We start from the raw sequence: 15674 nt of genomic DNA, 5'->3' as shown, positions 1-15674 counted from the left end.
GGTTTTCTCAGAACTCAGAATTGAGAGTGTGTGTGTTAGTGTTTGTATTGGGGTGGCGGGGTGTGTGGGAGTGGTTGGGAATATGGCACCTGTTCAAATTAGTTAGAAACAAACTACTGGCTGACTCTGCTAGGGACTGACATGTTAGTGGTTTCGGTTGTTACACAAGTGGAACAACACGCCACCTTGCAGGGTCCATGCCCCAACGAATTTAGACTGTTCTGAGGGCAAAAGGGGGTGCAACTCAATATTAGGGAGGTGTTCCTAATGTTTTGTACACTCAGTGTATGTCCTTATGGGAAACTTGTTGCTCGAGTTACACGCCGCGTTAGAAATAGTGCATTTGCTCCATTCTCAACCTTGAGAGGAATGACATGTATGTCTCCATTTTGGAAGTGGAGTGGAAATGACGGAAAATGGCTGGTTCATGTATGGCTGTTTAACCAAGAGTAACAAGGCAACAGTAAACATGTCATCCCCCACGAAGGATGCAGCGCCCCGCCTTGGGCCAATTAGTTGTTGGGTGAATTAATGAGAGAGAGAAAAAACCAGATCAAGTCTTCTTAATTGTCAACTGTATCTGTATGGAATTACAGCCTATAGATAGTCTACACATCATTTCAAAATGTTCACCTTTTGTGAATGGGCGGAGCTTATAGATCCTTATGGGAAACCTGTTTCTCATGAGGAGATGCATATATGTACAAAATGTCATGACTGTAGCTCAAAGGGGCCAGGAGATATGCTTGGTCAAAGTTTGGTTGGGGCCAAAAAGTCTAATTTGCGGAAAATGTAATGGGCTGAGCTTATAGGTCCTTATGGGAAACTTATTGGGGACAGGAGATATGCTTGTTCAAAGTTTGTAATTTCAGTTGATTACTATAGTGCCCCCCTGGGGCCAATCAGTGCAATTTTGTAAATGGCAGATCTATATGACAAGACGCATCATTCACCCAAGTTTCGTAAAAATCGGGCCAGAGGCAGGGGCGGTGTGTTCAATAGGGCGATATGGGCGACGCACTGCCAAACGGGAAAAGGAAGGGATTTTTTTTTCTAATCAATTATATCACGGCAACAGTAGTTATCAGTGTTGTAATCTAGACGTCTGGTCTGATCTGCCACTAAATGTCCAATCAGGCTAAAGTCGTGCTTCAAATGCCCCCCTTTTTGGGGCGATTTCAGTCAGGTTGAAAATCGCCCAGAAGTCTGTCATAGACTCCCATGTAAAATCTATTTTTTTCAAATATCTGAGCTTTCAATACAATCTCTATGGGTTTCTGAGGGCTTGCATTTACGCGCTTTCGTCATATGTAACGTAACCATGAACGTAACTAAGAAAAGAGCGGGTAGCAGCGTCAATCAATTCACTACTACTATCAAAATGGCTAGGCTTCAGTCCAACTCGATTGTGTCTTTTGAAAGAAGTTCCTTTTTGTCGGCGAACAAATGAAGATAAATTGGCAACGAAACAATTAGGACCTCCCAGACCAAATTTAATAATTCAACAGGTTTCTACTAAAGGGGGAAGTCCTACACCCGAGGATTTTCCAAAAATTGGTATGAACGGAAAACCTGGCTAGCAGGCTGCGATGTAGCTAATGCAGTTTTCTGCTACCCCTGCTTACTGTTTCACCCTGAAGGCGGCACGGCAGACAGCACCGCGTGGACAGCGACTGGTGTAACCGACATGCACCATCTTTCAGAAAAGATTAAGAAACATGAGCTGTCAAAGACCCACATGGATAGCTGTTTGAGACTGTCTGCTTTAGGAAGAGTGAATATTGCCACTCAACTGGATGAGGGATACAGGCTAGCTGTCCGCCGCCACAACGATGAGGTTAGCAAGAACCGCCATATCCTCAGCCGGCTAATCCAGTGTGTTAAGTTTTGCGGTGTGTTTGAGTTAGCTTTGCGAGGCAAAGATGAAACTGAGGGCTCCACCAACCCTGGTATTTTTCTTGGACTTGTCAACTTTGTGGCACAATTAGATGAGGTGTTTGATGACCATCTTAAAAATGCTAAAGTTTTCAAGGGCACATCAAAGACCATTCAAAACGAGCTACTGGAGTGTATGCTAGCGGTCACGAGGGAACATATTGTGGAGGAGGTGAAGTCTGCGAACTTCATAGCTATCCAAGCTGACGAGACCACGGATGTTTCTACACAGACACAGCTGGTGCTTGTGCTGAGGTACATAGATAGCAAGCACAAAGTGCAGGAGCGCTTTTTTTGAGTTCCTTCCCATCTCGGAATCAACCTCAGTCTCAATCGCCAGTGTACTTTTGGAGAGACTGAACGGTCTTTTTGCCGATGACGAGAAAGTCAAACTCATTGCGCAAGCTTACGATGGAGCCAGTGTGATGAGGGGAGAGAAGGCAGGTGTGCAGCAGAATGTGCGTGAGCATTTCAAGAATGCCCATTACGTGCATTGCTATGCGCATCAGCTGAATTTGATCATGCATCAAGCTACTTCTCGCATCAAAAAAAGTGAACATTTTCTTTTCCGATCTGAGCGGGATTACAACTTTTTTTTCCCGGTCACCCAAACGCACCAGCATTCTTGACCAGACTGTTGCACGAAGACTGCCCAGACCTTCATCCACACGGTGGAACTTCAACAGCAGAGTCGTGAACACTGTCTACGAGAATCGAGACGACCTCATAGAATGTTTTGAAGCCATCCGGACGGGTTCATTGGGTTCATTTGACCAGCTTACTGTGAGAGAGGCATCTGGTTACGTGAGGATGCTACATGATGAAGATTAAATTTTTTTTCCTGCGGCTTTTTCACAAAATCATGCCCCACGTCGACATTCTGTACCAGAAGCTACAGAAGAAGGACATCGATGCTGTCTTTATCAAACGTGCCCTCGACAGCTTCACAAGCAGTGTCAAGGCCATAAGGTAAGATTAAACAATATCATTCGATCTTTCTCAAAGCAGAGCTTTATTTGAAAATGTATGCATGAAAGGAGACTGCATTTGTGTTTGAAATCACATTATTCTCATTATATATGGCCAGTGGTGTAATCTATCTTATTTTATATACTATGTGTACTGTGCAGTGGTGCTCATAAGCTTATGATCCCATGCTAAAGTTGACTAAAAAGAGGAATACAAAAATAAAAAAATAATCTTTTGGAAATTGATCTTAATGACTTAATTAAAAAAGTTGGAAAATCCAACCTTTAAGGACACCAATTTTCTTTTCTTTTTTATTCCTCTTTTTAGTCAACTTTAGCTTGGGATCATAAGCTTATGAGCACCACTGTATACTGTGCTGAACATCCAGGCTATGTGAGACACAAAGGCTAACTTAAACACTAAAGACTTTATGCATCCCTGCCCATTTTAAGTGGAACTTAAGTATTTGTACTATACATGGATACATTGCATATACCTGTGCATCACATAGACAACAATACTGTACAAAGCCAACAAACACATTGGTCTGTTTGCCTTCAGGGACTCCTCTCAACAGCAGCTGCAAGAAGCAACAGGAGCCAAAAGACCCAGAACAGCTTTGAGAGAAGAGGAGAAGCAGAGGCTGTCTGAAGAGGTCTGCAACACCATCCTGGATCACACCAAAGAAAGGTTCTCTTTCTCTGGCCACCTTGTGAGTGCTACCTTACTGCAAGCAGACATGTTTGAAAGGTACTGCCATTCATTTCCTGATGAGGCTCTGAATGCCACTGTGAATGCATACCCCATGCTGAGCAAGGCAAAGCTCAAGACAGAACTATCTCTGATCTATGAGAATCCTGAATTCAAGGGAGGCTGTGGTGCACTGGCACTGTACCAGGTTCTCATGAGCTACAACCTCCAGGAGACGTTCTCTGAGACTGTGACTCTGTTGAACATCCTCATAACTACTCCCATGACAACAGCTGAAGCTGAGAGATGTTTCTCAACTTTGACACGAGTTAAGACATTCCTGCGAAATTCAATGGGCCAGGAACGTCTGAATGCAATGGCCATGCTTTCCATGGAGAGGGAACTAGTCCTCAGCATGCCTGATTTCAATGAGAAAGTCATTGAACGCTTTGCTGTATTGGAAACAGAGAAGAGAACAGTTTCAGTACAAGTAATGTAGCCTCTCTCTCTCTTTGTCCCTCCCTGTCTGTCTCTTTAACACACACACGCCCAAATCAGTTCACAGTTGATGTTGTTTAAAATAGTTTTTTTTCATTTTAAAAAAAGTAAAAAAAAAAAAAAAATCTGTTCATGTTCATTTTTACAAATCTATACAATTGGCCAGAATATGGTTGTTCATATTTACAAATCTATACAATTGGCCAGAATATGGTTGTTCATTTTTACAAAGCCATACAGATAGCTGTGTTTACCTTTTCTAGAAATTACTTTCAAATTCTGTTTTCATTCTTATTTCATTTGTTTATGGAAATGCATATTGTTTATGCAGTGTTGAGGAATGTGAAAGAACACCCTTGATTATTTTACTGTGATAACTTATTTTGATTTTGTAAGCCAACACTTTTGAGATCAGTCAATAAATGCTTCTGGTATTGACTTATATGCTGCCCCCTGTCTTCATGTTGTTGCTGGACATATCTTTTTAAAAATGTGTGTAGGTCACCTAAATCATCAGAAAAATTGCCCCCCCTGAGAATTTTTTCAGGAGCCGCCACTGGCCAGAGGTGTCTGAGATATCGTGTGTGACTAACGAACAGACGGAGACAGATCCATATTCCCCTCTGATTTCATCGTGGGGGACAATGAGATCAGTGGAATGCTGAACGTGGGGGAAAGAACAAGGACGCTGGCATTGGCGCAAATTCAAAAAATCTGATCTCACAAAGTGAGACAACCATATTGTGAGGGGAATGCTCACTTCATCCCCCCAAAAATAAGAGGAATTCACTAACAAAGGACTTAGGAATTAAGTAAACAAAGTATTAAGATACTTAGCTAAACCGCTAATTTAAGAATCGCCTCTATAACGCTTCAAAGGTAAACAATAATAAATTACAATTATTACATATTTTTTTACTTTTACAACAGAATAAATACAGCACACACAATCTCTTATATATTTAGAAGCCTAATCCTGGAGTAACAGGTCACGGTACGTAACCACTCATATTACTGTACATTGCCCCTAATATTACCATAAAATAAATATATCATTATATTACTGTAATAGAAAATCTGGATCAATTTGTGATAAATACATATACAGTGAGGGAAATTTTTTTTGGATCCCCTGCTGATTTTGTATGTTTGCCCACTGACAAAGAAATTATCAGTTTATAATTTTAATGGTAGGTTTATTTGAACAGTGAGAGACAGAATAACAACAAAGAAATCCAGAAAAACGCATGTCAAAAATGTTATAAATTGATTTGCAATTTAATGAGGGAAATAAGTATTTGACCTCTCTGCAAAATATGACTTAGTACTTGGTGGCAAAACCCTTGTTGGCAATCACAGAGGTCAGACGTTTCTTGTAGTTGTCCACCAGGTTTGCACACGTCTCAGGAGGGATTTTGTCCCACTCTTCTTTGCAGATCTTCTCCAAGTCATTAAGGTTTCGAGGCTGACGTTTGGCAACTCGAACCTTCAGCTCCCTCCACAGATTTTCTATGGGATTAAGGTATGGAGACTGGCTAGGCCACTCCAGGACCTTAATGTGCTTCTTCTTGAGCCACTTCTTTGTTGCCTTGGCCGTGTGTTTTGGGTCATTGTCATGCTGGAATACCCATCCACAACCCATTTTCAATGCCCTGGCTGAGGGGAAGGAGGTTCTCACCCAAGATTTGACGGTACATGGCCCCGTCCATCGTCCCTTTGATGCGGTGAAGTTGTCCTGTCCCCCCCCACCCCCAAAGCATAATGTTTCCACCTCCATGTTTGACGGTGGGGATGGTGTTCTTGGGGTCATAGGTAGAATTCCTCCTCCTCCAAACACGGCGAGTTGAGTTGATGCCAAAGAACTCGATTTTGGTCTCATCTGACCACAACTCTTTCACCCAGTTGTCCTCTGAATCATTCAGATGTTCATTGGCAAACTTCAGACGGGCATGTATATGTGCTTTCTTGAGCAGGGGGAACTTGCAGGCGCTGCAGGATTTCAGTCCTTCACGGTGTAGTCTGTTACCAATTGTTTTCTTGGTGACTATGGTCCCAGCTGCCTTGAGATCATTGACAAGATCCTCCTGTGTAGTTCTGGGCTGATTCCTCACCATTCTCATGATCATTGCAACTCCACGAGGTGAGATCTTGCATGGAGCCCCAGGCCGAGGGAGATTGACAGTTATTTTGTGTTTCTTCCATTTGCGAATAATCGCACCAACTGTTGTCACCTTCTCACCAAGCTGCTTGGCGATGGTCTTGTAGCCAATTCCAGCCTTGTGTAGGTCTACAACCTTGTCCCTGCCATCCTTGGAGAGCTCTTTGGTCTTGGCCATGGTGGAGGGTTTGGAATCTGATTGATTGATTGCTTCTATAGACAGGTGTCTTTTATACAGGTAACAAGCTGAGATTAGGAGCACTCCCTTTAAGAGTGTGATCCTAATTCCAGCTCGTTAACTGTATAAAAGACACCTGGGAGCCAGAAATCTTTCTGATCGAGAGGGGGTCAAAGACTTATTTCCCTCATTAAAATGCAATTCAATTTATAACATTTTTGACATGCGTTTTTCTGGATTTTTTTGTTGTTATTCTGTCTCTCACTGTTCAAATAAACCTACCATTAAAATTATAGACTGATCATTTCTTTGTCAGTGGGCAAACGTACAAAATCAGCAGGGGATCAAATACTTTTTTCCCTCACTGTATATAAATATATATATATATATATATATATATATATATGTGCACACGTCAGGGAGAAGGGTACGAAGTCTGAATTCCGCCACAGTCATAGTGCCATCTAGTGTTTCGCAGGAAATCAGTTTAGAAAATATATATATACTGTACTGAGCATGTGAATTCACAGGACACTCAGCTGTAAACACCGACAACCTTGTGAGAGAATATGGAATGTATATGGTATCAATATGGTCATATATGGTGACGGAGAATGTTTTTTTATGCCTTTGTTCCTTTATTGGACTGCTTTCTTGCTTTTTTAAATCGTACATTAGTTTGGTGCATGTGATAAAAGCTTCCTTTTAAAATCATTTCCATTTTACATTTTATACAGTTAGCTATCCCATTCTGAGCCAGTGAACAGCAAGGTGATTGGGAATCATTATAAATACTAGTCAGAAAAAGTACACATTTACACCAGACACATTTTTCTTCTATAATTTTATTGCATTTCCTCGTAAGATAACATGTACAGCCCAAACACAAACAACCATGCAGGCATCCATGAGGACGCCATGTTATGAATGCAAATCATACGTCTGTTGTGGACTGAATCAGGGAGTCTCTTAGGCCCACAGAGGCATGTCAGCGCACAGCTCTTGGCTCTGGTCGGTGACGGTCATCACGTCGATGTTGATGCCGTTGGAGGTGAACACGTTGTACAGCTCCTCCAGTTTCTCCTCAGAGAGGGTGGGCTCTCTGCTCAGGATCCAGGCCAAGTCGGCGTGGAAGGTGCCCAGGATGTCCGTGCAGCCGTAGACCACGGAGTAGCCCTCGTAGTCGGTGGACAGCACCCAGTAGTTGCCGGGGGGAGAGTCTGCAAGAGATGAGAACATATATTCAAATACATTTAGTAGTTTGTTAACGAGAATAATTTAAAAAAGATATATGGTCCATCCTCCCTTTCCTATAAATATTGTTACGAAACCCAGAACTAGCCTAAGGATAGTGTTGCACTCTCTTTGTCTAGGGGTCCTAGGCCTAGTTAGCTGGTCTGTAACCTGAATGAATGTGTGCATTTATGTGAAAGATCTGCAGACGCGCCTTGGTGTTGAATATACAGTTGAAGTCGGAAGTTTACATACACCTTAGCCAAATACATTTAAACTCAGTTTTTCACAATTCCTGACATTTAATCCTAGTAAAGATTCCCTGTCTTAGGTCAGTTAGGATCACCACTTTATTTTAAGAATGTGAAATGTCAGAATAATAGTAGAGAGAATGATTTATTTCAGCTTTTATTTATTTCCATTCCCAGTGGGTCAGAAGTTTACATACACTCAATTAGTATTTGGTAGCATTGCCTTTAAATTGTTTAACTGGATCAAACGTTTCGGGTAGCCTTCCACAAGCTTCCCACATTAAGTTGGGTGAATTTTGGCCCATTCCTCCTGACAGAGCTGGAGTAACTGAGTCAGGTTTGTAGGCCTCCTTGCTCGCACACCTTCAGTTCTGCCCACAAATTCTCTATAGGATTGAGGTCAGGGCTTTGTGATGGCCACTCCAATACCTTGACTTTGTTGTCCTTAAGCCATTTTGCGACAACTTTGGAAGTATTGCCCATTTGGAAGACCCATTTGTGACCAAGCTTTAACTTCCTGACTGATGTCTTGAGATGTTGCTTCAATATATCCACATCATTTTCCTTCCTCATGATGCTATCTATTTTGTGAAGTGCACCAGTCCCTCCTGCAGCAAAGCACCCCCACAGCATGGTGCTGCCACCCCCGTGCTTCACGGTTGGGATGGTGTTCTTCGGCTTGCAAGCAACCCCCTTTTTCCTCCAAACATAACGATGGTCATTATGGCCAAACAGTTCTATTTTTGTTTCATCAGACCAGAGGACATTTCTCCAAAAAGTACAATCTTTGTCCCCATGTGCCGTTGCAAACCGTAGTCTGGCTTTTTTATGGCGGTTTTGGAGCAGTGGCTTCTTCCTTGCTGAGTGGCCTTTCAGGTTATGTCGATATAGGACTCGTTTTACTGCCGATATAGATACTTGTTTTACCTGTTTCCTCCAGCATCTTCACAAGGTCCTTTGCTGTTGTTCTGGGATTGATTTGCACTTTTCGCACCAAAATATGTTCATCTCTAGGAGACAGAACGCGTATCCTTCCTGAGCGGTATGATGGCTGCGTGGTCCCATGGTGTTTATACTTGCGTACTATTGTTTGTACAGATGAACATGGTACCTTCAGGCGTTTGGAAATTGCTCCCAAGGATGAACCAGACTTGTGGAGGTCTACAATTTTTTTCCTGAGGTCTTGGCTGATTTCTGTTGATTTTCCCATGATGTCAAGCAAAGAGGCACTGAGTTTGAAGGTAGGCCTTGAAATACATCCACAGGTACACCTCCAATTGAGAAGCTTCTAAAGCCATGACATCATTTTCTGGAATTTTACAAGCTGTTTAAAGGCACAGTCAACTTAGTGTATGTAAACTTCTGACCCACTGGAATTGTGATACAGTGAATTATATGTGAAATAATCTGTCTGTAAACAATTGTTGGAAAAATTACTTGTGTCAAGCACAAAGTAGATGTCCTAACCGACTTGCCAAAACGATGGTTTGTTAACAAAAAATGTGTGGAGTGGTTGAAAAACGAATTTTAATGACTCCAACCTAAGTGTATGTAAACTTCCGACTTCAACTGTACATGTGCCCAGGGAGACAGCAACCTTACCTTAGTCCAGGGCCAGCTCAGTCTTTCTTGACGTCTTGGTCGTCCAAGCAGATTGTTATTTGTTCAGATGGTGACGAAACATGAATATGTACAAAAAGGAAAAATACCAAAGGCCCAAACTAAACAAACCCATCAGCCTCACAGCTCTATCTGCTGCTTCTCTGACTGACCATCACCTTCATTGGAAGAACCTGATGTGCTTATCAACCAAGGCTCAGCATTTGGACAAGGTTGCTGCGACTCCCTGGGGGGATGGAGTGTGGAAGTGTATCCTGTCAATGTGTTTGCCTAACTGTGTGCTAACACTACACCACCTACTACATAACACTATACATATACATACACATACAGGCCTCAGATCAGACATGAGTCAGAAACAGACAACATAAGAAGTCAAATGGACTTATATAGGTCTACCTCACAAGAATGTTGAGACAAATATATTAGACTTGAGGTGTGTTTACCCTCGAAGAAGGTGACTTCCAGCTTGGCAGGCTCAGAGGGGTCCTTGGCCTTAGCATAGCCAGTGATAGCACTGACCGTGTTATCAGCACTGAGAGAAAAAATGGAGAGAGAGGTTAGAGGGTAAACACATTCAACAATGGCGTTTTCTAAGGCCTACTAACTCATGGGCCCCTACTCAATCAATGGCAGTTACAGGAAAACAGCACTTGCACGTTCACTGGGAATGTTTTACGCTATATCTGAGGTGATAACCTTGTTAACCGACTCACCCCCACGTAAGCTGTGGGCATTTTCATTGGATAATGACATCACATCCCACCTGTCCTTCCGTTACCATTCTGAGTAAACCCACAGTGCGGTTTTCCTTTAACTGTATTTGATTGAATAGAAGCTTCAGACTTGGGTTTATAAAGGATAGCCTGGTCTTATGGAATGAGATACATTTTACATTTACATTTGAGTCATTTAGCAGACGCTCTTATCCAGAGCGACTTACAGTTAGTTAGTGCATACATTATTTTTTCATACTGGCCCCCCGTGGGAATCGAACCCACAACCCTGGCGTTGCAAACGCCATGCTCTACCAACTGAGCTACATCCCTGCCGGCCATTCCCTCCCCTACCCTGGACGACGCTGGGCCAATTGTGCGCCGCCCCATGCGTCTCCTGGTCGCGGCCGGCTACGACAGAGCCTGGATGCAAACTTTTAATTTAAAGGTGAAGTCAGAGATGCATGAAGTAAACAGCAATATCGGCTCGATGTCCAACAATAACTAACAGCATTGAAGCACGAGGCAAAAACTTCTCTGTTGTTTCAGATCCGGCAGCTATCACGTCGTAGCTATGGACGCTATCGTGGCAACGCCATATCGCTGAAGTCTCAGTTTAATGTACAAAAATGTACTTAAAAAAAAAAAAACGTTTTAACTTGATCTCTTTAATGTACATACAGCAGCTCCCTGTTGAGCACACCAACGACTCCGGGGCTCTTCAGGGAGTAGGTAGCAGTGGTGCACTCGCCCTTCTGGAAGACGGCAGGAAGCTTCTGGATCTCGTACCACTTGCCCAGATACTGTACCAAAGACAAAAGGTCAAAGGTTATATGACAATGTTATGCTATGGTACGGCTTAGAGCTCCGGGGTTAGGTTTCCCTATGTACTGATCTAGGCTCAGCTTCCCCTCCCCCAATCATAACCTTAACCATGGGGAAACTGACCCAAGATCAACATCTTTTTATTAAAGTGGAAATAGGAACAATCTCTCTTCCACTTGTGTAATAACACAAATGCTGCTCAAACGCATTACTATGTAATGACAAAACAATTACTAAATGAATAGGTAACAATTGATGAATACAACACAGGAGGTTGGTGACACCTTTAATTGGGGAGGACGGGCTCGTGTTTAATGGCTGGAGCTGAACAGGTGGAATGGTATCAAATACATCAAAACACATGGTTTCTATGTATTTGATGCCATTCCATTGCTCGTTCCGGACATTATTATGAGCCTTTCTCCACTCAGTAGCCTCCTGTGGAATACAGTGTTACTCAAGTAATGACAACTGTTACTACAATGCTACTGCACATGCATAAGAGCAACTTCATATACAGTAATAAAAGTTAGGTATAGTCACCTTGGCGGCATCGAAGTTAGCTTGGACGGGGGGTTGGGGACATTTTCCAGGGCGTAAGGTCTGGGCGTTAGCTGCCAGAACCGACAGCAGGGTCAGAGAGAGAACCTGTAGAGCCTGCATCTTAGATCCTGGGCAGGAACAGACACAAACACACACAGAAAAGCAGAGACATTTTCTCCAACTCCATTGGAGGACAATGCAAATTGACTTCGGGAAATACAGTACTTTAATTAATATCAAAACCTTTTAGGGGAACAGAAAAACATGTTGTATAATTAATTATCCTAGACTCTGGTAACGCAAGTTACATTTTACATCAGAAGTATGTTAGGAATGTAATGCATTGTGGTTAACAACTACAGGCCTACAGAGTGCTTCATTCATAAGGCAATGTGAAATGGCAGATCTTAGAGCATCAGAGAGAGAGATAGGGGAATGGGTCCTACTTACCTGTACTTCAACTCGTTTCAGTGATGTTCGGTGGCTTATAGACGCCTATTTATACGTCAAACTCATTCATTATGCGGCTGACGCATCTCCCTCTTTGCTTTCATGTCGGGTTTTCTCAGAACTCAGAATTGAGAGTGTGTGTGTTAGTGTTTGTATTGGGGTGGCGGGGTGTGTGGGAGTGGTTGGGAATATGGCACCTGTTCAAATTAGTTAGAAACAAACTACTGGCTGACTCTGCTAGGGACTGACATGTTAGTGGTTTCGGTTGTTACACAATTGGAACAACACGCCACCTTGCAGGGTCCATGCCCCAACGAATTTAGACTGTTCTGAGGGCAAAAGGGGGTGCAACTCAATATTAGGGAGGTGTTCCTAATGTTTTGTACACTCAGTGTATGTCCTTATGGGAAACTTGTTGCTCGAGTTACACGCCGCGTTAGAAATAGTGCATTTGCTCCATTCTCAACCTTGAGAGGAATGACATGTATGTCTCCATTTTGGAAGTGGAGTGGAAATGACGGAAAATGGCTGGTTCATGTATGGCTGTTTAACCAAGAGTAACAAGGCAACAGTAAACATGTCATCCCCCACGAAGGATGCAGCGCCCCGCCTTGGGCCAATTAGTTGTTGGGTGAATTAATGAGAGAGAGAAAAAACCAGATCAAGTCTTCTTAATTGTCAACTGTATCTGTATGGAATTACAGCCTATAGATAGTCTACACATCATTTCAAAATGTTCACCTTTTGTGAATGGGCGGAGCTTATAGATCCTTATGGGAAACCTGTTTCTCATGAGGAGATGCATATATGTACAAAATGTCATGACTGTAGCTCAAAGGGGCCAGGAGATATGCTTGGTCAAAGTTTGGTTGGGGCCAAAAAAGTCTAATTTGCGGAAAATGTAATGGGCTGAGCTTATAGGTCCTTATGGGAAACTTATTGGGGACAGGAGATATGCTTGTTCAAAGTTTGTAATTTCAGTTGATTACTATAGTGCCCCCCTGGGGCCAATCAGTGCAATTTTGTAAATGGCAGATCTATATGACAAGACGCATCATTCACCCAAGTTTCGTAAAAATCGGGCCAGAGGCAGGGGCGGTGTGTTCAATAGGGCGATATGGGCGACGCACTGCCAAACGGGAAAAGGAAGGGATTTTTTTTCTAATCAATTATATCACGGCAACAGTAGTTATCAGTGTTGTAATCTAGACGTCTGGTCTGATCTGCCACTAAATGTCCAATCAGGCTAAAGTCGTGCTTCAAATGCCCCCCTTTTGGGGCGATTTCAGTCAGGTTGAAAATCGCCCAGAAGTCTGTCATAGACTCCCATGTAAAATCTATTTTTTTCAAATATCTGAGCTTTCAATACAATCTCTATGGGTTTCTGAGGGCTTGCATTTACGCGCTTTCGTCATATGTAACGTAACCATGAACGTAACTAAGAAAAGAGCGGGTAGCAGCGTCAATCAATTCACTACTACTATCAAAATGGCTAGGCTTCAGTCCAACTCGATTGTGTCTTTGAAAGAAGTTCCTTTTTGTCGGCGAACAAATGAAGATAAATTGGCAACGAAACAATTAGGACCTCCCAGACCAAATTTAATAATTCAACAGGTTTCTACTAAAGGGGGGAAGTCCTACACCCGAGGATTTTCCAAAAATTGGTATGAACGGAAAACCTGGCTAGCAGGCTGCGATGTAGCTAATGCAGTTTTCTGCTACCCCTGCTTACTGTTTCACCCTGAAGGCGGCACGGCAGACAGCACCGCGTGGACAGCGACTGGTGTAACCGACATGCACCATCTTTCAGAAAAGATTAAGAAACATGAGCTGTCAAAGACCCACATGGATAGCTGTTTGAGACTGTCTGCTTTAGGAAGAGTGAATATTGCCACTCAACTGGATGAGGGATACAGGCTAGCTGTCCGCCGCCACAACGATGAGGTTAGCAAGAACCGCCATATCCTCAGCCGGCTAATCCAGTGTGTTAAGTTTTGCGGTGTGTTTGAGTTAGCTTTGCGAGGCAAAGATGAAACTGAGGGCTCCACCAACCCTGGTATTTTTCTTGGACTTGTCAACTTTGTGGCACAATTAGATGAGGTGTTTGATGACCATCTTAAAAATGCTAAAGTTTTCAAGGGCACATCAAAGACCATTCAAAACGAGCTACTGGAGTGTATGCTAGCGGTCACGAGGGAACATATTGTGGAGGAGGTGAAGTCTGCGAACTTCATAGCTATCCAAGCTGACGAGACCACGGATGTTTCTACACAGACACAGCTGGTGCTTGTGCTGAGGTACATAGATAGCAAGCACAAAGTGCAGGAGCGCTTTTTGAGTTCCTTCCCATCTCGGAATCAACCTCAGTCTCAATCGCCAGTGTACTTTTGGAGAGACTGAACGGTCTTTTTGCCGATGACGAGAAAGTCAAACTCATTGCGCAAGCTTACGATGGAGCCAGTGTGATGAGGGGAGAGAAGGCAGGTGTGCAGCAGAATGTGCGTGAGCATTTCAAGAATGCCCATTACGTGCATTGCTATGCGCATCAGCTGAATTTGATCATGCATCAAGCTACTTCTCGCATCAAAAAAGTGAACATTTTCTTTTCCGATCTGAGCGGGATTACAACTTTTTTTTCCCGGTCACCCAAACGCACCAGCATTCTTGACCAGACTGTTGCACGAAGACTGCCCAGACCTTCATCCACACGGTGGAACTTCAACAGCAGAGTCGTGAACACTGTCTACGAGAATCGAGACGACCTCATAGAATGTTTTGAAGCCATCCGGACGGGTTCATTGGGTTCATTTGACCAGCTTACTGTGAGAGAGGCATCTGGTTACGTGAGGATGCTACATGATGAAGATTAAATTTTTTTCCTGCGGCTTTTTCACAAAATCATGCCCCACGTCGACATTCTGTACCAGAAGCTACAGAAGAAGGACATCGATGCTGTCTTTATCAAACGTGCCCTCGACAGCTTCACAAGCAGTGTCAAGGCCATAAGGTAAGATTAAACAATATCATTCGATCTTTCTCAAAGCAGAGCTTTATTTGAAAATGTATGCATGAAAGGAGACTGCATTTGTGTTTGAAATCACATTATTCTCATTATATATGGCCAGTGGTGTAATCTATCTTATTTTATATACTATGTGTACTGTGCAGTGGTGCTCATAAGCTTTATGATCCCATGCTAAAGTTGACTAAAAAGAGGAATACAAAAATAAAAAATAATCTTTGGAAATTGATCTTAATGACTTAATTAAAAAAGTTGGAAAATCCAACCTTTAAGGACACCAATTTTCTTTTCTTTTTTATTCCTCTTTTAGTCAACTTTAGCTTGGGATCATAAGCTTATGAGCACCACTGTATACTGTGCTGAACATCCAGGCTATGTGAGACACAAAGGCTAACTTAAACACTAAAGACTTTATGCATCCCTGCCCATTTTAAGTGGAACTTAAGTATTTGTACTATACATGGATACATTGCATATACCTGTGCATCACATAGACAACAATACTGTACAAAGCCAACAAACACATTGGTCTGTTTGCCTTCAGGGACTCCCTCTCAACAGCAGCTGCAAGAAGCAACAGGAGCCA

The 15674-nt window shown here is 42.7% G+C and overlaps 1 protein-coding gene across 1 annotated transcript; it reads right to left on the bottom strand.

Moving 5' to 3' along the window:
* Positions 1-7255: 7255 nt before the first annotated feature.
* Positions 7256-12172, bottom strand: LOC121581423 (apolipoprotein D-like). Its single transcript, XM_041896922.1, has 5 exons — positions 12067-12172; positions 11617-11744; positions 10930-11051; positions 9979-10067; positions 7256-7648 (listed from the first exon to the last, which is right to left on the bottom strand). Exons 2-5 carry the CDS (start codon positions 11734-11736, stop codon positions 7398-7400), a joined length of 582 nt encoding a protein of 193 aa, XP_041752856.1. The 5' UTR covers positions 11737-11744; positions 12067-12172; the 3' UTR covers positions 7256-7397.
* Between the last annotated feature and the right edge of the window lie 3502 nt (positions 12173-15674).

The sequence above is a fragment of the Coregonus clupeaformis genome, chromosome 14 (assembly GCF_020615455.1).
Source record: "Coregonus clupeaformis isolate EN_2021a chromosome 14, ASM2061545v1, whole genome shotgun sequence".
Lineage (NCBI taxonomy): Eukaryota > Metazoa > Chordata > Actinopteri > Salmoniformes > Salmonidae > Coregonus > Coregonus clupeaformis.
The sequence above is the reverse complement of the archived record's forward strand: the minus strand, read 5'-3'. Positions and strand labels throughout refer to the sequence as shown.

What these genes read in the sequence shown, in the direction of transcription:
- LOC121581423 (XM_041896922.1), bottom strand. Translation starts at nt 11,736, where the DNA reads ATGCAGGCTCTACAGGTTCTCTCTCTGACCCTGCTGTCGGTTCTGGCA. An exon ending in GTGCTCAACAGGGAGCTGCT is followed by an intron (nt 10,068 to 10,929) that starts GTATGTACATTA and finishes TTTTTCTCTCAG; the next exon opens with TGCTGATAACACGGTCAGTG. An exon ending in GGAAGTCACCTTCTTCGAGG is followed by an intron (nt 7,649 to 9,978) that starts GTAAACACACCT and finishes CATCTCTTGCAG; the next exon opens with ACTCTCCCCCCGGCAACTAC.